At 34.6% G+C, this 21594-nt stretch overlaps 4 protein-coding genes and 1 non-coding gene across 6 annotated transcripts; 2 read left to right on the top strand and 3 right to left on the bottom strand.

Annotated features, from left to right (window-relative positions):
- Positions 1-1055: 1055 nt before the first annotated feature.
- TRNAC-GCA lies at positions 1056-1127 on the bottom strand. The gene has a single exon. It is a non-coding gene; the product is annotated as a tRNA-Cys (tRNA).
- Positions 1128-1820: 693 nt separating this feature from the next.
- LOC114395260 (DNA repair protein XRCC3 homolog) lies at positions 1821-2887 on the top strand. The gene has a single exon (XM_028356990.1). The coding sequence runs from the start codon at positions 1872-1874 to the stop codon at positions 2736-2738; it is 867 nt and encodes a 288-aa protein (XP_028212791.1). The 5' UTR covers positions 1821-1871; the 3' UTR covers positions 2739-2887.
- Positions 2888-3136: 249 nt separating this feature from the next.
- Positions 3137-6604, bottom strand: LOC114395244 (pentatricopeptide repeat-containing protein At2g39620). Its single transcript, XM_028356970.1, has one exon. It carries the CDS (start codon positions 6310-6312, stop codon positions 3649-3651), a length of 2664 nt encoding a protein of 887 aa, XP_028212771.1. The 5' UTR covers positions 6313-6604; the 3' UTR covers positions 3137-3648.
- Positions 6605-7175: 571 nt separating this feature from the next.
- Positions 7176-10507, top strand: LOC114395263 (WUSCHEL-related homeobox 8-like). Of its 2 annotated transcripts, none has more exons than XM_028356996.1 (4): positions 7176-7351; positions 7440-7653; positions 8279-8806; positions 10203-10507. In XM_028356996.1, the coding sequence occupies exons 2-4, from the start codon at positions 7467-7469 to the stop codon at positions 10286-10288; spliced, it is 801 nt and encodes a 266-aa protein (XP_028212797.1). In that variant the 5' UTR covers positions 7176-7351; positions 7440-7466; the 3' UTR covers positions 10289-10507. The 2 variants fall into 2 exon arrangements, with proteins under 2 accessions (XP_028212797.1, XP_028212796.1); XM_028356995.1 differs by having other exon boundaries at positions 7177-7351; positions 7456-7653.
- A 3120-nt stretch (positions 10508-13627) lies between these two features.
- Positions 13628-20800, bottom strand: LOC114395245 (heat shock cognate 70 kDa protein 2-like). Its single transcript, XM_028356971.1, has 2 exons — positions 20497-20800; positions 13628-15863 (listed from the first exon to the last, which is right to left on the bottom strand). Exons 1-2 carry the CDS (start codon positions 20708-20710, stop codon positions 14056-14058), a joined length of 2022 nt encoding a protein of 673 aa, XP_028212772.1. The 5' UTR covers positions 20711-20800; the 3' UTR covers positions 13628-14055.
- Positions 20801-21594: the final 794 nt, after the last annotated feature.

Genomic DNA, 21594 nt, shown 5'->3' with positions numbered 1-21594 from the left:
AATATGAAGTTGAGAACTTGTGTTAGTGGATGTTTAAAAAGATAGTCATTGTTTCTCTTAAAAAATACCATGCCTCAGAATCCAATGGTTAGAAAAAAATAAGGAATTTATATGCTTGTATGTTAGCCGTTAGCACCTAACTAAAATGATAATGCAATGATTCCTGAGGTTGACAGTTTCCAAAATGTACTAACTGTTGGAAGAAATCAAATGGGATGAAACAAGTGCGCTCTATAAGTTACTAATGCGCAATGTATGTTCATAATTACCCTCATAATAAGAAGCTCTGGATTAAAATACAAGTATCATTTTATCAGACATATCCAGTTTTCAATTAATTCTTAATATGTTAACAAATTATCATCCAAAAATTAAGTGCACTCCTGTTTTAGTGTTTTCAACCATGTACTGACGTCCAATTTAAAGTATGTATTTATAGCATTTACGTTTTTATGCGAATTTGATGTGAAAATTAGAAAATACATGTTCAAAATCAAAACTTGACTTCGAACATAGAGATAGGAAAAATTGCCTTTTCTGTTCTCGAGGTAATTATCTATTTATCTTTTTAATATTTTTTTTTGTAAATTCACTTTTATATTATAAGTCCGAGTTTCATTCTCAGAAGCAGAATCATTCTATATATATATATATATTCTTACGTGTATTTTATTTTGTAATGCATATTAAATCAACTTATTATTTTAAAAAAAAATAGGAATTCAATCAAAAGAAATTTTTAGCTGCCTTAATTATTTTAATCAATACTCGATGTTACCAAACTAATTTATAAGTTTTTTTTTTCTTAAACTAAAACATTTTGAACACGTTCTTTTTTATATTTTATTACTTAAGAAAACATCTATTTCATTATTGGTGATTTTAATATGGTACTTAATTTCTTTAGAATGAAATTACTCCACTGTTTGATTTTGGTAGAGGAATGCACTGTTTTATACAAAGTGCTTGTGTTCCTTTCCGTAGTGAGGCACAAAAGCGCTGTAACTTGTAAGGGTTACCAACAAAATAAAAGTAAAGAAAAAAATTTGGAAAAGAGGGCCCAACCGGGTTCGAACCGGTGACCTCTTGATCTGCAGTCAAATGCTCTACCACTGAGCTATGGACCCCTTGATGATATTTGTATTTGATATTAAGTTATTATCATTAATAATTTTAATATAATTGACAACATAGTCTACAATTTCAATTGTAATTTGTAAACACTAATTTATACTCTTTTTTAGAGACCAAGCAGAAAATGTATAATCAAAGCCAATGAATTTGCCGTGTCCAATTTTTAAGGTGAGGTTTACATTTTCATATTGCATTTATTTATTTATAATAATTAATAAATTAATGAGACTTATAAAATAAATATTAGCAAAAGATAAATTTAAAAATTAAATATTACCTGTCACGCGCTTAAGAAAAAAGAGCTGCCATCTGTAAGTAAATTTTTAGTATTTTTGTAATAATTATATTCACACTTTTTATATACTTAAAAATTAAATTAAAATTTATCAATTTTCAAGTACTAATGTGTTATTACTCACAATTTCATTGTTTCAAAAAAATGAATATTTATTCTTTAAAATAAAATGAACTTAGAAGTGACTATTCACTGTCTCTTATTAACTATTTTTAAAAAAAAAACAATATGTTCTTATATGGTGAAATCTAGAGAGAAAAAACTGTAAGGTTAGTATTAAAATCTGTTAAATTCTTTCCTTTTTTAAAAAAAATAAAAAGTGTAGAATCCGATTAAATTTGTCCGTACGAAGTTTAAAAATGAGATGAGGACACAAGTGACTTATTGAGTAACAAGGTAATTAGAATTTAAGCGCGAGAATTCAAATGAAAATGATAGAGAGATGAGGGCAGAGAACCTATTGCAGTTGCAACACCGCACCCAGAAGTGCACCCTGGGCTGTCCCGTACTCGATCGCTGCCTCGCCGGCGGCGTCCCCTGCGCCTCCGTCACCGAGTTCGTCGGCGAGAGCGGTTGCGGCAAGACGCAGCTCTGCCTCCAACTCGCCCTCTCCGCCCAGCTCCCCCCCTCTCACGGCGGCCTCTCCGCCTCCTCCATCTTCATCCACACCGAGTTCCCCTTCCCCTTCCGCCGCCTCCGCCACCTCTCACGCGCCTTCCGCGCCTCCCACCCCGACCTCCCTTGCTCCGACCCCTGCGACCGCGTCTTCCTTCGCGCCGTCCATTCCGCGCACGAATTACTCAACCTAATCCCAACCATCGAGACTTTCCTCTTGCACTCGAAATCGCCGTGGCGGCCGGTGAGAATCATCGTGATCGATTCCATCGCCGCGCTTTTCCGCTCCGATTTCGAGAACACCGGATCGGATCTCCGGCGGAGGTCGTCGCTGTTTTTCGGAATCTCGGGGGGATTGCGGCAGTTGGCGAAGAGGTTTGGGATTGCGGTGGTGGTGACGAACCAGGTTGTGGATTTGATCGGTGATGGTGACGTGAGCTTTGGGAGTTTGGGTAATGGGCTTTATTCTTCGGGCCGAAGGGTTTGTCCTGCGTTGGGCCTGGCTTGGGCCCATTGTGTTAACTCGAGACTGTTTTTGTCGAAGGATGAGGATGAGCCGCCGGTGAAGACAAGGAAAATGAGAGTTGTGTTTGCTCCTCATTTGCCGCACTCTTCTTGCGAGTATGTTATTAAAGGGGAAGGCGTTTTCGGCGTGGAGATGATGCAACACCGAGAAGAAGAGATAAATCTTTGAACTCTTTTCAGTTTTGACCCACCTTGTTTATACGTATTTATTATTTTCACAGTGCAAAGTTAATGTATTAAGTCGATTGATTACTTGAATGATTTTTTTGTTGTATATATGAATATTTCAAAAGGACTCAAATTCCATGATTTTACTTATTTTCAAGTGTTTCAAATTTTGAAATGTATGGGTTTGTCTCCCAACTACGGTTCTAATTCCTCTAGTATCCAATGATGTCTCGAACATGTTTGTTTTTAAAGTAGGATACCTATAAGAAATTTTTTTTAAAATGTCGTACGTTTGTTTGAAGAGAAATAGAGTGAAAAAGAGAAGAAATGAACATTAAAATAAGATGAAATCTACACTTTTACACGCTATTTTAGTTCAAAACTTTTATCTCATTTTACTTTCTTTTCATTATACCGAACTGGTACCTGAAAGATAATGTAGGTACCACATGTCTCAAGTTTTGGATTGTCCTTCAAGTTTCAATGGTCTGTGATTTTTGCATTTCAGCAACTAAGTTTTAAGAGTATTTTAGCGTAACTCTACTTAAATACTATCTCACTAGACAGTTTGAAGCTTAATTTCTTTGATTGTTGCATCAATAGAAACTTGCTGGCTGCTAGGTGACTTGGTCCACCAGCAAAGCATAATTTATTCTACCGGTTTCATACATACTATGATGACCTATAAAATATAAAATGAATGATATATCTACTAAAATATGTAATGTACTCAGAATACTATTTTTTTTCCTGATATACATATTACCTTTTACCATGTAAACCCACTTACCAAAAAAGTAAGACAATAAGAATGCTAATAACTTTTTCTTTTGTCAAACATGTTATGAGTCATGACAGGTTCTTCTCTATTTGCAAGTAGGTTGTTTATGGTTAGCAGTGGTTGGGATTTGTCATTTGCCAGAAAGGGATAGTCCTTGTTTATGAGCTCCAACCCAACTATATCCGGGATTTTTCTTCAATCCATGGTCGGTCATATTTGATCTTGTCCTCCTGGCATCAATCCACCTACCACATTGAGCATATATGTCTGACAAAACTATGTAATGAACTGCATTTCTTGGTTCAAGTTTGAGGAGGTGATGGAGGGCAATCTCTCCTAATTTCACATTGGAATGCATTTTACATGCTCCCAGCAGGGCTCCCCAGACTTGAGCATCAGGTTCTGTTGGCATTTTATCAATTAAACACAAAACTTCATCAAATAAACCAGCACAGCCTAAAAGATCAACCATGCAGGCATAGTGTTCCATACTTGGTTCAAGATTGTGCTTTTCGGTCATAGACTGGAAAATGTTCCTTCCTTCTTGAATTAAGCCAGCATGTCTGCAGGCAGATAATACACTGATGTAGGAAACTGAATCAACAGGGACATGAGTCTCTTGCATAAGTGAAAAAAGGGCAAGGGCAACTTCACCTTGGCCATGCATAGCATAACCTGAAAGCATTGCATTCCATGAGATAGTGCCTTTATTTTCCATCTCATGAAAGCATTTCTCAGAATAACTGAGTTGCCCACTTTTAGCATACATATCTATAAGACTGTTTCCAATAAGGGTACTAGATATGAATCCCATTCGGATTATGCAGGCATGAAAAGCCATGGCCTCTCTTAATATTGATAAATATGATACAGCCGGAAGAATGGTCACAAATGTGACTAAATTGGGCCTTACACTTTCCAATTTCATCTGATTAAATGTGGAAATTGCTTCATTGGCACATCCATTATGCAGGTACCCTGCAATCATTACATTCCAAGATACCTCATCCTTTACATGCTTGTTTAAGTGAAACAAGTTTTCAGCTGTGCAAAGGCTCCCACATTTGGCATACATGTCTATTAGAGCAACTTTTACATGCATTTCAGATTCAATACCATTCTTTATGATATTTCCATGAAAGCAGATTCCTAGATAAAGGTCATCCAGAAGGGCACAAGCTGAAAGCAAACTCACCATGGTTCCACTATCTGGTTGAACCCCACTTAATTGTAATCTAAGGAACATTTCCAATGCAAGACGTGGGTCACCACATTTGGTAAATCCATTTATCAAAGTATTCCATGCCACAACATCTTTATAATGCATTCTGTTGAATAGCGTCATAGCATACATAAATGATTTACATCTAGTGTACATTGAGACAAGGGTTGTTGCTACTGAAATATCTGACCCCATGTCTGCTTTAATAACATAGCAGTGCATCATCTTACCTAATCTGGAACTTGAAATTTCAGCACATGCGGAAACCAGACTTGATAGAATTGTTTTATCTGGTTTCAAACCTTCATGCTGCATCTCTTGGAATATAGACAATGCTTCTCCAGGATATCCTGCTTGGACAAGAGCTGATAAAAAAGCAGACCAAACAACCAAATCTCTTCCTTCAAGACTCAGAAAAAACTCTTTAGCTTTCTTCAACTCACCACATTTTGCATACATGCTCACGATAGGAGTAGCAACTACAATATCTGACGTCATCCCTAGCTGTAAAGCATAATTATGAACTTCCTTCCCTTTCTCCAGGTCTCTCGTCTCTGTAGCTGCCAAAACGGAGTTTACAACTGATATCTTATTCATCTTTATGTGCTTTCGTTTCATTTCATCTAGTAATTGAAGAACCTCAAAGTAACAACCATGATGTACATATCCAGCCATCATTGTTGCCCACGAGATATCATCCTTAACCCACATCTGGTCAAAAATCTGATGAGCCAACTTTACCTCACCACATTTAGAGTACATATCAATCAATGAATTAGAAACCACACCGAAAACACATCTCCTAACCACATAACCATGAATAGACTTGCAAGAATCAACATCCTCTAATCTAGAAACAGCTGGAGCCAAGTTCAAGATACTCACAGAGTCCGGCTCCACACCTTCCTCCATCTGCATCCTCCGAAATATTTCCAGTGCCTCACAAGGGTTTGAGCTCTGAGATAAGCCTGAAATCATTGCATTCCAAGAAGCAACATCCTTCCCGGGCATTTTATCAAATACCTTTCTTGCATTGTCCAAGTGGCCCATCTTACAGTACATGTCAACAAGTCCAGTCCCAATAAAAACATCACATTCTAACTCCCTGGAAGCTATATCTTGATGAATGGCAACACCCTCATGGAAGTCCAAAGCACCAGTACAAGCCTTCAAAACAAAGGTGAATGTGTACTTGTCAGGTTCAAGTCCCATGTATGACATTGTTTGATACGATTTTATTGCTTCCTGGAATAGATGGAGTCTAGAATAAGCTCTAATCAATGAGTTCCACAGAATCAGAGAAGGGTTTGTGATGGAATTGGGTGCCAAGGTGCATTGTTGGACAATTAGACGAGCATGGATTTGGAGCAGAGGGTTCAAGTATTTGCATGAACGAAGAAGGTGAAGGTAGTAGTGGTGGTTGTGGTTGCAATGGTGTGGAATTGTGTTGGTGGTTCGAGAAATTGCCCTGGCATCGGAATGAACATAGTGAGAGTGGTCGTATCTATTATTGTGAATGTTGTGAAGTGAATGTCTCGCTGTTATGGTTCTTATTCTCAACCTCATTGTCATGGTTCTCTATCTATCTTTCTTTTCATTGCAAATTTATGATTCTCCTCCGAAACACGACCACAACCAAAGTAACTGTTTTTTGAGTGGTAGTATCTATTATTGTTTTAGTTGGCTTATCGACTCGTTTCCATAAGTTTTTTGAAACCAATATAGTGGATTCTGAGTAAGGGTTGGGTTTAGTAAGTAGAGATTCCATCATAGCTTATTAGAAATGAGAGGTAACAGTCAAATGTTTAAAATAAACAACTGAGTATTTGTGTATCATTGTTTCATAATTAAATCAACTTGCAAAATTGATGAATAATGATGTGAAACTCTATTGCTATTCATTTTTTTTTTTGAGATAGAATAACTTGTTAAAATTGTTAGTTTTTATCAATGAAGAACTCAAACACGTGATGTTTTTTTTTTCTCTCTTCTTTTTTTTTCTTCACTTTTATTTATTTTATTTTTTCCTAAAAAGGTTTATTTTGTTGATGGATGGTATAAAAATTACATTAAAATAATAATGTATAAAATTAAATTAATTAGTTATTATAAATTTTAATTATATAAAAATTATTCATCATATAAATTGCATGTATTAAAATACTAGTTATATAAATAAAATAAATGACTTTAATAAAATTTAACAAATTGTTATTCCTATAGTTGTTCGAAAATTTGTCCTAAAGCTTTCTACCTGAAAATCCTACAATTTAAAGTAAAAAAAATCAAATCATTGTGGCATTTTTTAAATATGAAAATTTCAGAATCAATCTTATATTTTGGGACTAAATCTTTTCCAAAATATAGTTTCTTGATTCCAAAAGAACCTAGGAATGTTCCGGAAATAAAAAGCCCAGCTAGGAACATGTATCTTGTTTCGGACAAGAATATCCCTCAAGACATTGGAATAAGACAAACCCTATCCTTGGTCTGTTCCTTCTTTCTTATTGTCTCCCCGCATCGTACGCCGCCGACACAGCTTCGAATCGCTGCCAAGTGCTAACAAACGCCTCTGAGTCTCTGACACCAACGCAACTCTCTCTGCTCACATGTCAGACACTGTTACCTTTCTTTCTCTTCCATTCTTCTCTTTATCGTCGTTTCATTGTTAGTTAGGGTTTATAAATAAAATATTGTAGACACGTGTGATCGCAGTTTTGAAGGAGATGGTGAACGTGATGGAGTGGCAGAAGCAGCGTTGGCAACCGAATGGGAACGCGGAAATGATGTACGTGAAAGTGATGACCGACGAACAGCTCGAGACTCTGCGCAAACAGATTGCAGTTTACGCAACCATCTGTGAACAACTCATCGAAATGCACAAAAACATCTCCTCGCACCAAGATCTTGCAGGTGAAATTCAATTCATCTTTCACCGTTATGATCAGTTAATGTTAGTTTACTTTCCCATGAGTGTTTAATTTAATTTAGTAAACTTCCTACAGTATATTTTTCCTACTATGCCACTGCCTAATTATAACGTATGACCTGATTTGATATAATGAGTTACAGTGTGTAAGTATAACGTATGAGCTGATTTAATGAAAGAATCCGGATTTAATCTTAAATAGTTAGCAATTTTTTGCACTGTTTTTTTTTTTTTTTGAATTGAAAGAGTTATTAGTTATATTCTTTTTTATTGGTGGGAATGGAATGCATCCTGCTCATCGAATTATTATTAAATCAGACATGAGTGTTTAAATTAATAAACTGCCTGATGTATATCTCTTGCTATGCTGCCAAATTGTTCAAGTATAATTTAATGAAGGAGATATTTCTATGCACTAATTTAATGAAGAGATCATTGTTTGATATGACTTTTAAGGTAATTAGTTTTGTAAAAGCAGATGAACTTATTATGATATATGATATAGTTTGTGATTGAATAATAGTTTAAAAATCTTTTATGCCGTTCATGCATATAGCTGTATACCATTGACTCATAGTAATAATGATTAATTTGTGTTTTTATTGTCAGGGATTAGGCTGGGGAATATGTATTGTGATCCATTGTTGGGGTCTGGTGGGCACAAAATAGCTTCAAGGCAGCGGTGGACTCCGTCCGCTATGCAGCTTCAGATTCTTGAGCGAATATTTGATCAAGGGACTGGAACCCCCACCAAGGAAAAGATCAAGGAGATCACTAATGAGCTCAGCCAGCATGGCCAGATTTCTGAGACCAATGTGTATAATTGGTTCCAGAACAGGCGTGCTCGCTCCAAAAGAAAGCAGCAGAATGTGGCACCTAGTGCTAATGCTGAATCGGAAGTGGAGACTGAGGTTGATTCTAAGGATAAGAAGACAAAGCCGGACGAATTTCAGTCCCCTCCTAGCGTTTCTGCTGTGCCTGCTGATGATAATTTAGGCTTCCAGAACCATGGCAGTTTGCAGTACTTGAATCCAGAGTCCAACAAACCAGATTCTGTGTTCCCATCTGATGCAAGTTTAAGATCTACAAGAAATTTCAATCATGTGCCTGTTTTTGATGGGCTGCTATCGAACTCAAGTATGTAACTTCTTGTGCTCTCTTTCTGTACTTGTCCTTATATTAGTCAAGTAAAGGTAAAATTAATGTTCTCTAATGTGATATTGTTATAAGTTGTAAGTCAGTTGATAGGTACTAGGAAATTGACAAAGAAAAGGGAGATGAAATGAAATGTATTATTTAGTATTATGCCTGATCAAGGTGATCCAAGACCTAATTATAGCAGTGTTTACAAGGAAGTATGAAGAAGAGAATGGAAACAATCACTGTAAGTATTCAAGAGGCCTAGCTCTCTCCCAAGGTCCTTAGTCTCTGTTCCCCTCCTCCCACCATACCCTGTTGGAATGCTTATATATCCTTTCTCATCCACACATCACACAACATTCCTTCCTTTGCTGACACCGCCGTTAGGCAGTTAGTTAGTCCCTCTCTTCAATTCTAATTGGGTTCATTGTACCTTGTATGCTGATCATGTGTTTCAGGTGCTCCCTGCCTTGGGCATCTTCTCTTGTAACTTTAGTGACTTTGGGCTGTGGGTCCCCCCATCATGATTCTTGAGTCAAGCTAACTGGAGTTATGCCTAGCTCAAGTTTATCTCAATGAGAAATCGAGCTCAGTTTTTGGGCTCAAGCTCAGCTCTTGCTTTACTCAAGCTTAATGAGCCCATATTGAGCCTTGTAATAGTTGAGTATTTTAGGCTCAATGGGTTAAGCCTGAACTTGTAATTTAGTAATTTTTTTTTTTACATATATTCAGTCGACAAATGATTCCTCAAGTATTTTCATTTCCGTTGTTTTCTTTCCCCAATTGAGCCATGATTTTGGAAAAGCATTCAATTAAAATTTTGCAGCCGAAATTGGTTCTTAATGCCACATTAGAAGTTTTGATAAGTTTCTGCAAGGATAGGCAAGTCTCCCCATGATTGTGTGTTGAGAAATGTGTTATTATCATTCCACAATAAGCATTAGTACTTGTATAATTTACTTTCTTGCATTTGAGATTTTCTATATCTTATATCATTATTTATTTATACGACAAGGCTTAGATCAAGTTCTTTACATCTCCATTTAAATGATAACACATGCATATTTATTTAAAATTCTTCAATACATATCTAATAGAAGTTATTTGTTATTGGAAAGAATATTCACATGTCATCATTTGAATGGAGAACTTGATGGTAAGGATATAAGGAACTTGATCTAAGTTTTGTCCTTGTTTAAACATCCCTTTATCCTATACTTTGCATATTCGGGCATCTCCAGAAACCATTTTGATGAGTATCATTTTCTTGTGTGGTGAAAATTACCTTCTAGTTTTAATTTGGAAATTTGGCAAAGGGTTACTATATCTTCATACATGAACCTTTCTTTATCAAAGAATTTGACAATCAAGAATGTTCTATTAATTTTTGCAGCGAGTGACTATCTTACTGGAAAAATGGAAGCACCTGAGAACTACGACTTATACCAGCCAGCAGGCGACTTCAACATGGCAGGTTGACGTCCAATGTAATTTCTGAAGACTGTGATTAGCTGTAAAGAATTGCTGGTGTGGTTTTGGGCTTGTGTTGATGTGAAAAGTTGAACCAATTGAAGCATGAAACTTATAGTTTATAGTATATAGATAAAATGATCTTTTATAATGGTAGGCGGACATTTTACTTGATAATTGAATATAATTATGAGTTAATATTGATATTGTGAAGTTGGATTTTTTCAAGAATGGTGTACCGTAAGCGTCTTTTACCATTGGCTTGGCTTTGGTATTTGGTTGAAAGAGACATGGTAAGAATATATTTTCTGTGGCTGGGGCTTCTAAAATTTGAGTGGAAATAGGATTAGAGATGAAATTGTGACTAAAAGCTTGAAGAGTAAAGCTTACAAAATAAACTCATACGTAAGTGGATTTGGTCTCTTATTTCATGCCCCATATCCTGAAGACAAGCATGCGCGTTTAAGTATTGCTCATTACGTGTTAAAATTGATGTAAACTGAATATATGCAATCAATTGTTTTCTTGTGAGAAATGTTAAAAGAACTACGGCCCCAAACATGTCCATAAATATGCAATCAATATCTTAGTACATGTTCAAATTGATGTCCTGAAGACTATTATGGGCCAACTTATTTTCAACCTTGCTTATAAAGGATCTATGCCCCTAAATATGTTCATTGTCAGCATCATACAGTTCATAATTGTTGAATTAGAAATGTCAGGACTGGAAAATTCTTGAGGCTGAAGCATGATGAATCTGGTTTTCCATTGTCACTTTATCTCTGCCTGATATGGAAACCAAACAAAGTCCTTTGCTCCTTAGGTCAACCTCCAATTTGTCCGCACATTCCTGACGTGACACCAGCAGTTAAGAAACAAAATGATCAGAGACAACCATATTTAATATGGCATTCAATAAATAAGAAGGCAATTGTACAACATGATAATTAATAATCAACTTGAGTATGGGGATCTTTAATCGTATTAAAGTAAGAGAAGCTCAGCATCCGAAACAAAGTCTACAATCCCAGAACAATAAGTTGCTCAAGTTTCCTTATAATCTAGTTTCAGCCTTCCAGGGCATCTCCAACGGGAGAAAGTATTAATTAGTCTTCAATTATTCGAAATGTTCATGGTTTTCACTAAGATACAAGATTATATTTTAATATTGTCATTGGGACTGGGGAAAGTGATCGTATAATAACCAGAGTAGGTACATAGAGAAAAAGGCGCTCCTAATATCTAGTATTGAAAAGGATATGCACCAAACCTGGGTAACCATTGTAGTCATGAATCAGAGACTGAGACTGGCTAGGCTGTGTATGGACTCCTTGACCTAATTGTCATAGTTGAATATTCTAGACTCCATGCTGAAGCCATTGCTATGGAAGTCACTATTAAGAGAAATCTTATTTGTACAACTACTAGCACATCAAATTGTATAATTAAGAGAGATAAAGAGAGAAAAGTATAGTATATTATAAATGAGAAAGATAGACGTATGAAATTGTTATAAGAATTGTTGTATGAATAACACAATTCAACTATTAAAGAGTGTATTACAAAGAACTGTAAGAAGTGAACCAGGATTTGCAATTTTTTGTATCCAAATTGTTAATAGTAAAGTTAATTAAAATTCTTATAGGGATTTTAAAAATAAATTACTAACCTTAAAGATTTTGTTTATATTCATATTTTGATATTTAAGTCTCAAATTCTTTTCAGAATTACGACCAAAATAAAACATGAAACGCATCTGGATAGAAGAGCATGTCAAGCTCAACCACTTCTACTCGATCTATCTCAAAATGATAAAATTAATTCTAATAACTTTTTCTTTAACCTCTGGCCATCGTTAAAAAATAGTCAAGAATTCTTTCGATGCATGTTATATAATAAAAATAATATGAAACTTCACGAAAATGTGCACTCTTTCAAATCGATTTTGGCTAAACAAATACAGCTTGAATGAATAAGTCTAGTCTGGTCTATTTTGCTTGTATTATCATGTCGATTGGTATTTAATAAAACCACAAATTAGAGATATAAAATAATGGTGTTATTCTATGCTTTAATAGAATCCTTATATTAATTATCATGTTGATTTGTCTTTTGTAAATCACTATTAGTGGATGATACCAAACATGGGATAATTTCATATATTTAAATAGAATCCGATTGTTCACGATTCTGGCAAGCTAAACTTAGGAAAGCTGAGTTTTCAGAGTACAATGCTTTTATATTTCATGAAAGGAGTTTAAAGAGTGAATTGCAGTAAGTAACTGCTAAATTTGTCATCTGTTTGATTTCTCTTTCATCTCAGCTTGACTTGAATTTGATTAATTAATGCCTTCCTGCAAATGAACAAAGTGTGACACATAGACATAGACATATACATATGATATGGCTTTTGGAGTAACCGAGTAAGAATAGGAAAGGAATTCGAGGTCAAATGACTATCCAGAGAGTTAGCAAAGTTAGCTAAGCAATCAACTTGATTGGCCTCTCTTAGAGCATGAAACCAAGTAATATATGATCATCATATCCTTTATACAGAACCAAGGAATTGATTGTTAATTAATTAATGAAAGGGTCTTTGGTTGGTCTTGCACCTTGGTTAATTTCTTCTTAAGAAACACACTATTGGATAAGATATATTTTTTTTAAAAAAAAGAAATACACTGAATTAACATTTTTCTTAGCAAAGAAAAAATATATATTCAAAGGAACGAGAAAGCCGTGCACAAGACCAATCCTGGAACAAGTAATGCAAAACAGGAATAGATCATCAAATAAAAATGTTAAGATTGACAGAGTCGCAATATACTCATCATCAATATGTAACGGAGGTTAAATTTGTTTTGAAACACTTTTAACAGAAAAAAATAACGAATCTTTCATTAATTAATTTATAAAAATTCTCATATAACTTTTTTAAAAGATAAGAGGACCTCTATTAAGAAATGACTTATATATATATATATATATATATATATATATTCTTCTCCTAGATATGCTTCTAGTAGCTATATTTTTTATTGGAGATTATATTTCAGAACAGAATGAGGATTACAATGTTGTAATACATGATTTTCTGTTTAATGTATCAATCTAAATTTTTAGAGGAAATACAGTTCGTGAATCATTAGACGGCTGTTTGTTTGAAAAAAAGAGACTATAACGAATGAGAGTTCTAACGAAAAGAGGAATAAAATATAATTCATATTTTAATTCCAGTCACCCCAAGTTACTAACTAGACTCCTGAGCAAACGAATTTCTCCATTGGTTCTTGAAAAGAATATGACACATATCATGAGGGCACAGTAGATTCTAATGAAACGTCGTAAAACACCAATAGCAGTAGTATAGTGCATAACAAGATGCAGTAGGAAGAGAAAAATAAACCATTCTGACAAAAGGGATCACATACACCAGAAATCATGTATTACAACATTAACAACAGAAACTGCCACCTTTAAGGTTGATAGCATGCTATTCATTTTGCTTCTCCTCAGCTAAAAATACTGCTTTGAGAGCGAATTTCCCCAATTCTTTTAACCAGAACGTCTTTTTGTTATTACTACCAGCAATGCATGACAAGATGCAGGAAAAAGAAATCAATCTGATAAAATGGGATCAGATACACCAGAAAACAAGTCTTACACATTAATTAATCTCATAATAGTTCCTAGTCAGAAACTCACACTTTGAATAAGAAGCTGTTTATTTACCGCTTGCTCTATTGACATTTTACCAAGTTTTAATAAACTAACTAATTTGACAAACAGTCAACAATCACGGAAGCAAATCCAATGATATCACCTGTAGCAGCTGAATACACTGCCTCGAGAGCAAAATTTGCCAATATTGATAACAAGCCATTCTTCACACTATTGCTACCAGAGCTAGCAACAGTATCTGGAGGCGCAACATTATCCTCATCCTTTATCATCTTCACAATAACTGGATTAAAAACGCTAGAAAGAGTGCTCCGCATGTTGTCAAAATCATTTTGTTTTGCATCCATGCTGACCTCGAGCCACTCTAAGGCAGAATCAATTGCATCATTGATATTTTTCTTGTCTTCTGGAGAAAGCTTCAAGCTAATCTCCTTAATGTTTATAGCATCCCTCATGTTGTAAGCGTACTTCTCCAATGCATGCCTTGATTGTACCTTGTTCCTATACATCTCATCTTCAGCTTTGTACTTCTCTGCTTCTGATATCATCCTTTCAATTTCTTTCTTCGAAAGCCTTCCTTTGTCATTTGTTATGGCCAGCTTCTTGGATATTCCCCTAGATTTTTCCTCGGCAGAAACATGTAGGATGCCATCATAATCAAGTTCAAAGCAAACGCTAATTTGAGGAACACCACGCGGAACTGGAGGAATTTCTAGCACAAACTTACCCAACAAGTTGTTGTCTCTAGTTCTTTTCCTCTCACCCTCGTATACATGAATCAAGATATTGGTTTGGTTATCAAAATGTGTTGTGAGTACATCTTCCATCTTTGTAGGAATGCTAGTATTCCTAGGAATGATTACTTTCATGATACCTCCATCTTCTTGCAACCCAAGGGAAAGAGGAGTGACTTCCCAAAGTGAAGCGTTTTGAACCTTCTCACTGGACTCACCATTAAGCATATAAGCATGGACAGCAGCACCATATGCAACGGCCTCATCAGCATTGATGCATTTGCAGAGATCCTTCCCATCAAAGAAGTCACTTAATAGTTGCTGCAATTTGGGAATCCTAGTAGATCCACCTGCGAGGACAACATCATGAACACTACTCTTGTCCATCTTAGCATCTATCAGACACTTCCCTACAAACTCAATACACTTGTTAAGGTAGTCCTTGTTGAGTTCCTCAAACTTTGCGCGACTTATTGATGAGTGGAAATCAATACCATCATACAAAGAGTCTACCTCAATGGTGGTCATTGTAGAGCATGAGAGTATCCTCTTTGCTTTCTCACAAGCAGTCCTCAACCTCCTAAGGGCTCTTTTGTTTCCACTAATGTCCATTTTATTCTTTCTCTTAAACTCTTTCACACAGTAAGTCACCATATTGTTATCGAAGTCCTCTCCTCCGAGGTGAGTGTCTCCAGATGTTGCCTTAACTCGGATATGATCCTTCTCAAAAACAAGAAGAGACACATCCAAAGTACCACCACCAAGATCAAACACAAAAACGTTCCTTCTATCATTATTACAATTTTTCATTTCAAGCCGATATGCAATTGCAGCAGCAGTTGGCTCATGGAGGATTCTCAAAACATTGAGGCCAGCAATGGCACCAGCATCTTTAGTAGCTTGTCGCTGAGAATCATTGAAGTAAGCAGGCACAGTGATAACAGCATTCTTCACTGTTGATCCAAGGAAAGACTCTGCAATGTCAAGCATCTTTGCCAAAACCATGGATGAAATTTCTTCTGCAGAAAATTGCTTTTTCTCACAATTGTAATCAACAGCAATCATTGGTTTGCCATTAACATCAGCAATGACTTTGAATGGCCATAGCTCCATATCACTTTGAACCTCTTGATCACTAAATCTCCTACCAATTAGGCGCTTTGCGTCTACAAAATAAAACAAGTCTCATTATATTCAGTGATATATATAGTATTTTAAATTGCTATACGTAGCCATCATGTCATCAACAATCAAAATGTTGGGACCACATCGGAGACACTCTAATAAATCCTTAGATATAATGATGATAGCATTATGTAGCATGCAAATAATAATAACAATAGTAGGAATAAATAAAGAAAGAGTTTTTGCATTCTGCTCCCATCACAAATTATTATATAATTAATTTTTTTTATAATAATGATAATATAATTTTGAATGGACTAACAAAATAAATTTTTTTACACTGAACATATATAGCATTTAAACTCTTATGTTTTAGGGTGAGCTTGATGAAATACTAACATGATGTTTTTTTAAGAGGTTGCAAGCCCACATTCATATGCAAGCTCAGCAATGATTTGATTTTTTGCTTCTTAATAAAAAGAGCACTAGAATGTGAACTTACTGAGCCCAACTTATATCTAAACATGTTGTAATCTAAAATAGTAATATTTTATAAAGGAAAAGTGATATGATATTCATTCCCAAAAATATTTATTTTCACTAGAAGATCCACTCTCAATTTCTCATATAATAATTAACAGTTAGGATATATGATATAATTAATCATATATATATAGAATATTGACAGTTAATATAATATCACAAGATTTATAGATTTGTCGTTTTTAAAGGGTGTACTAGAGTATATTTTAGAAGATAAAAATATATTAATAATAGTTGTTTTTTATTAATGATTAAAATTATAATAAAATATATAAATAAATTATAAAATTATCAAAATTTAATCATTAATTTTTAATTAAGAATAATTATGTATTTTATTCTTTATACTATATATGCTTTATCCTTTACAAGAGGAAGGAGAAAGCTTTCATACGGCCGGTTTGCTTATAGTAAGGAGATTTGACTTCAAAACTTGAAAAGCTGGCATCGTCATCCATATTATTCCTATATATAATAATTGCAACAGGAGAAGAACCGTTATAGAAAAGTCATAGCAAAAGAGCGAAGCTTTTATAGTTGCATTTTTATTAAAAAAATGTGTTGACCTTGTAGAAAAAAAGAAGTTTAGGTGCGTATTCAATAAAACACATTCAAACTTTTTAATTAAATAAAAACTAATACAGTATGTTAGTTATGTAATAAGATTTTATTACAATTTGTAAAAAAATGATTTTATTACATTACACAGAATCAGTTTTCCCCAATATTTGGGGGAAGACAAGCTCCAAAAAACCGACATTATAGCCATTATATCATGTTGAAGATATACTTTTGTAACTGCATAATATTTTATTTTTCAATTTTTAAAATAGGATTTAGTAAATAAGTTGATTTCCTATATTTTAGGGGTTAGTCAGTTTTAATGGATTAGCCTAGTCAAATAAGTGATTCTTATCTTTAAGGAGCAAGTTAGTTTTAATATTCTATTTTGGTAATATCTTGTTATCTAATTAGTTTATCTTTTGCTATTTATTGTATCGTTGATGAGAAGAATTTGAATTAGAATAGAATAATTCTATTTCCTCTGCATACGTATTGTCTCTCTTCTCTCCTATGTTTTTTATAATTTCCTCCACAAAACCAACAATTGGTATCGAGAGCCTTATTCTTACGGGACTTCTACCATGGAAGGTGAAGCAAGTTTTTCCCACATAACTCTTCCAATCTTTGATGGAGAGAATTATGATCTTTGGGAAGTGAAAATGGAATCCTACATGGAGTCTTTGGATTTATGGGATGCTGTGGAAGAGGATTATGAAATATTTCCGCTGCCTGAAAATCCCACCATGACCCAAATTAAAAATCACAAGGAAAGAAAGATGAAGAAGGCAAATGCGAGATCATGTTTGTTCACTGGTGTTTCACAAATGATATTCATCAGAATCATGACTCTTAAATCACCCAAAGCAATTTGGGATTATTTGAAAGAGGAATACGCTGGAGATGATAGAATACGAAACATGCAAGTGCTGAATTTAAGGAGGGAATTTGAGCTTCAAAGGATGCAAGAGTCAGAGACAATCAAAGAATACTCAAACAAATTGTTGGGTATTCCCAACAAGATAAAGTTGTTGGGAAGTGATATTGCTGATTCGAGAATTGTAGAGAAAATTTTGGTAACGGTGCCGGAGAGGTATGAAGCATCTATAGCTTCATTGGAGAACACAAAGGATCTGTCGAAAATCACATTGGCAGAAGTGCTACATGCCTTGCAAGCTCAAGAGCAGCGAAGGTTGATGAGGCAAGATCGTGTTGTCAAAGGTGCTTTGCCCGCCAAACATCATGAAGTTGATGAAAGCAAAAAAGATTTTTTTCAAGAAGAATCAACCAACAAGCAGCGAAAATAATGCAAACAACCAAAACAAAGGTAAGGATAAAAAGAAAAATCATCCACCTTGTCAGCATTGTGGCAAAAAAGGTCATGCACCTTTCAGATGTTGGAGGAGACCAGATGCAAAATGTAACAAGTGCAACCAGATAGGACATGAAGCGGTGATCTGCCCCAACAAAAATCACCATGAAGAGGGAGCTCAGATTGCTAATCAAGAAAAAGAGGACCAACTGTTTGTGGCCACATGCTTCTTGAGTAGTGAATCAAGGAAAAGTTGGTTGATTGATAGTGGTTGTACGAACCACATGACATATGATAAGACCTTATTCAAAGATTTGAAGCCAACTAATGTCTCAAAGGTCAGAATTGGGAATGGTGGCTATATTCCTGTAAAAGGAAAAGGAACTGTTGCAATTTCAACGTGTTCAGGTATCAAATTAATATCAGATGTTCTTTATGTACCTAACATTGACCAAAACTTGCTAAGTGTAGGTCAGTTGATTAAAAAGGGATTTAAAGTGTCCTTTGAACATCAACATTGCTTTATCTATGACAATTTTGGCCGGGAAGTTCTAAGGGTTAAAATGAAAGGTAAAAGCTTCTCATTTGATCCAGCAGAGGAGGAGCATACAGCCTATTTCACTCAAGTCACACCCACGGAACTCTGGCACAAGAGACTTGATCATTGCCATCTTGAAAGAATGCTAAACATGCAAAAAAGGAAATATGCAAAAGAAAATTTGAAAAAGTTTCAAATGGAAGAATGCAAGTCTGTTAGCACACCAATGAATCAAAAGGAGAAGTTTAGCAAGGAAGAAGGTGTTGATAACATTGATGAAGGATATTGTGGGAGCTTGATTGGATGTCTAATGTATCTCACTTCAACAAGGTCAAACATTCTATTTTCTAAAAAGAACAAAACTAGAATTTTTGTTGACAATCAAGTAGCCATTGCTATTGCAAACAATCCCGTGTGTCATGGGAAGATTAAACATTTCAACATCCAAGTTTATTATTTGATAAAGATGCAACAAAGTGGAGAAGTGAACTTAATTTACTGCAAGTCTAAAGATCAATTGGCTGACATGTTTACAAAGTCACTACCTATCAACAATCTTAAACTCAAAGAATTGGAGTTTGCAGTTCCAAAAGCAAGGAGGAGTGTTGAAGATATACTTTTGTAACTGCATAATATTTTATTTTTCAATTTTTAAAATAGGATTTAGTAAATAAGTTGATTTCCTATATTTTAGGGGTAAGTCAGTTTTAATGGATTAGCCTAGTCAAATAAGTGATTCTTATCTTTAAGGAGCAAGTTAGTTTTAATATTCTGTTTTGCTAATATCTTGTTATCTAATTAGTTTATCTTTTACTATTTATTGTATCGCTGATGAGAACAATTTGAATTATAATAGAATAATTCTATTTCCTCTGCATACGTATTGTCTCTCTTCTCTCCTCTGTTTTTTATAATTTTCTCCACAAAATCAACAATATCATATATATAAAGAGTGGTGGAAAAGATCAACAAGAAAGGAGGCTAATGAAGCACAAGAGGGAACAAATTCAAAGATCTTCAGACCCAATCCAGAGTATGACCATATGTAACGGTAGCAAGGTATACTGAGTTGTCTTTCCCAAAAATATGATGTCAGACAACCTCACCATCCACATATATATATATTGATCAATTTGATGCTACATTGCTACTAGTACGTACTTACAAAGCAATTATATGCTGTATTTAATTGGTCAAATTTTTTTGGTGATGTCTAACTGTGCTATATTGTATTTTCAACCCTCTTAAATGCTTTTTATATTAAGGAGAAGTAGAAAACACTTTTTCACTTTAAAACTTCCACATTCTCAAAAACTTATTCTTAGTCTTATTGAAGCTTTCTCCTTCCAAGATATATTAAAATTTTTTAGAAGATATATTCCAAGATATATACTCTCCAAGCCATTCTTAACATAAGCAGTGTATATTCAAAGGAAAATGTTTTTTAGTGGGAATTTATGCTAAAAAAAGCTTACATTTATCTCACTCGATCTAAAGAGACAAGTAAAAGTTCGAACAAGTAACCTATCAAACAATGTGAAACCTTATATCTTGCTTCCCTTTAGGATTTTGATCATTTCAGAAGTTAAACCAATACTAGTATGTGTGTGTGGATGCACGTGTGAGTATATTCATGAATGAAAAAATTGCAAATGACCTTTATATATTTTAGTTCCCATTTAAAGCAAGCATAATTAAGCTAAAGGGTTTAGTATTTTACCAAAGACAGTGTTGGTTGGATTGGTAGCAGCCTGGTTCTTGGCAGCATCACCAATCATCCTTTGGGTGTTATTGAAAGCAACATAAGAGGGTGTTGTTCTGTTTCCTTGGTCGTTCGCGATGATCTCCACTCGATCACGCTGCCACACTGCAACGCATGAGTATGTCGTGCCCAAATCGATTCCTATCGCAGGTGTCTTGCCATTTGTTGCCATTTTTCTCTTCCAAGCAAGGCAATGGAGTTTGGACAAGAAGTTGCAATAATCAATATGAGAACAAAGTACTTTACAAGATACCTATGTAAAAAGATATACTGTACTTGGAATCAAATCTTCGCGTGGTACATCACTTTCACAAGATAATATATTAAACAATCCACTTGTTCAAACAATACAATGATTGAGATATTCCTATAAAAGTATACATATAATAACTAAGCAACATGACTTCACAATAATGATGTCATTCAATTTTTATTGAATCACTTTCAATAGTGACTGTAAATTGAGTTTTTTTATTTTATTTTATATACAACACTCAACCATTTGAGAAAACAAGTTGCAAGTTGTTCATCGAGATTGCACTTTTTTTCAAAACTCCTTGCTGTTTTTTATTTGGAACCTTTCAGCCTTTCAGAATGACTAGCTGTAATTAAAGAAAACATTAATAGTAGCTTTATATATATATATATAGTTGCTGTACACTTGTACTATGGACCGTTTCTTAATTATTTGAAGATGTCCACTCTTCACATGGTTGTTGAGTTCATATTAAAATACTAGCTAGTTGTATATTGGGTTTTTAAAACTTGAAACACAATTTTAAAATCAACAGTTATTTAATCATGGGTGTGAAATATTTTACAAATTTGAACAATTGTTTCTTAGTTAGAAATAAATCATTTTGGCTCATTCTAACCTAAATTTATTTATAAATTATTCCTTGTCATCAAATTTAATTGTTAAGCACCAGGCTAAAAGATTTGTCGAACCTCCATAATATTGACCACGGAAATAGTTTTTACCGTGATTGTTTAAGACCTTTTCTTATTAGGCCTCTTGGGTGGTTATCTGCTTCGCTGTACAAAAGTTGATGGGCT

This window comes from Glycine soja, chromosome 18, assembly GCF_004193775.1.
Source record: "Glycine soja cultivar W05 chromosome 18, ASM419377v2, whole genome shotgun sequence".
NCBI classification, from domain to species: domain Eukaryota; kingdom Viridiplantae; phylum Streptophyta; class Magnoliopsida; order Fabales; family Fabaceae; genus Glycine; species Glycine soja.
The sequence above is the reverse complement of the archived record's forward strand: the minus strand, read 5'-3'. Positions and strand labels throughout refer to the sequence as shown.

What these genes read in the sequence shown, in the direction of transcription:
- LOC114395263 (XM_028356996.1), top strand. Translation starts at nt 7,467, where the DNA reads ATGGTGAACGTGATGGAGTGGCAGAAGCAGCGTTGGCAACCGAATGGG. An exon ending in CTCGCACCAAGATCTTGCAG is followed by an intron (nt 7,654 to 8,278) that starts GTGAAATTCAAT and finishes TTTTATTGTCAG; the next exon opens with GGATTAGGCTGGGGAATATG. An exon ending in TGGGCTGCTATCGAACTCAA is followed by an intron (nt 8,807 to 10,202) that starts GTATGTAACTTC and finishes TAATTTTTGCAG; the next exon opens with CGAGTGACTATCTTACTGGA.
- LOC114395245 (XM_028356971.1), bottom strand. Translation starts at nt 20,710, where the DNA reads ATGGCAACAAATGGCAAGACACCTGCGATAGGAATCGATTTGGGCACG. An exon ending in TCCAACCAACACTGTCTTTG is followed by an intron (nt 15,864 to 20,496) that starts GTAAAATACTAA and finishes TTTATTTTGTAG; the next exon opens with ACGCAAAGCGCCTAATTGGT.
- LOC114395244 (XM_028356970.1), bottom strand. Translation starts at nt 6,312, where the DNA reads ATGACAATGAGGTTGAGAATAAGAACCATAACAGCGAGACATTCACTT.
- LOC114395260 (XM_028356990.1), top strand. Translation starts at nt 1,872, where the DNA reads ATGAGGGCAGAGAACCTATTGCAGTTGCAACACCGCACCCAGAAGTGC.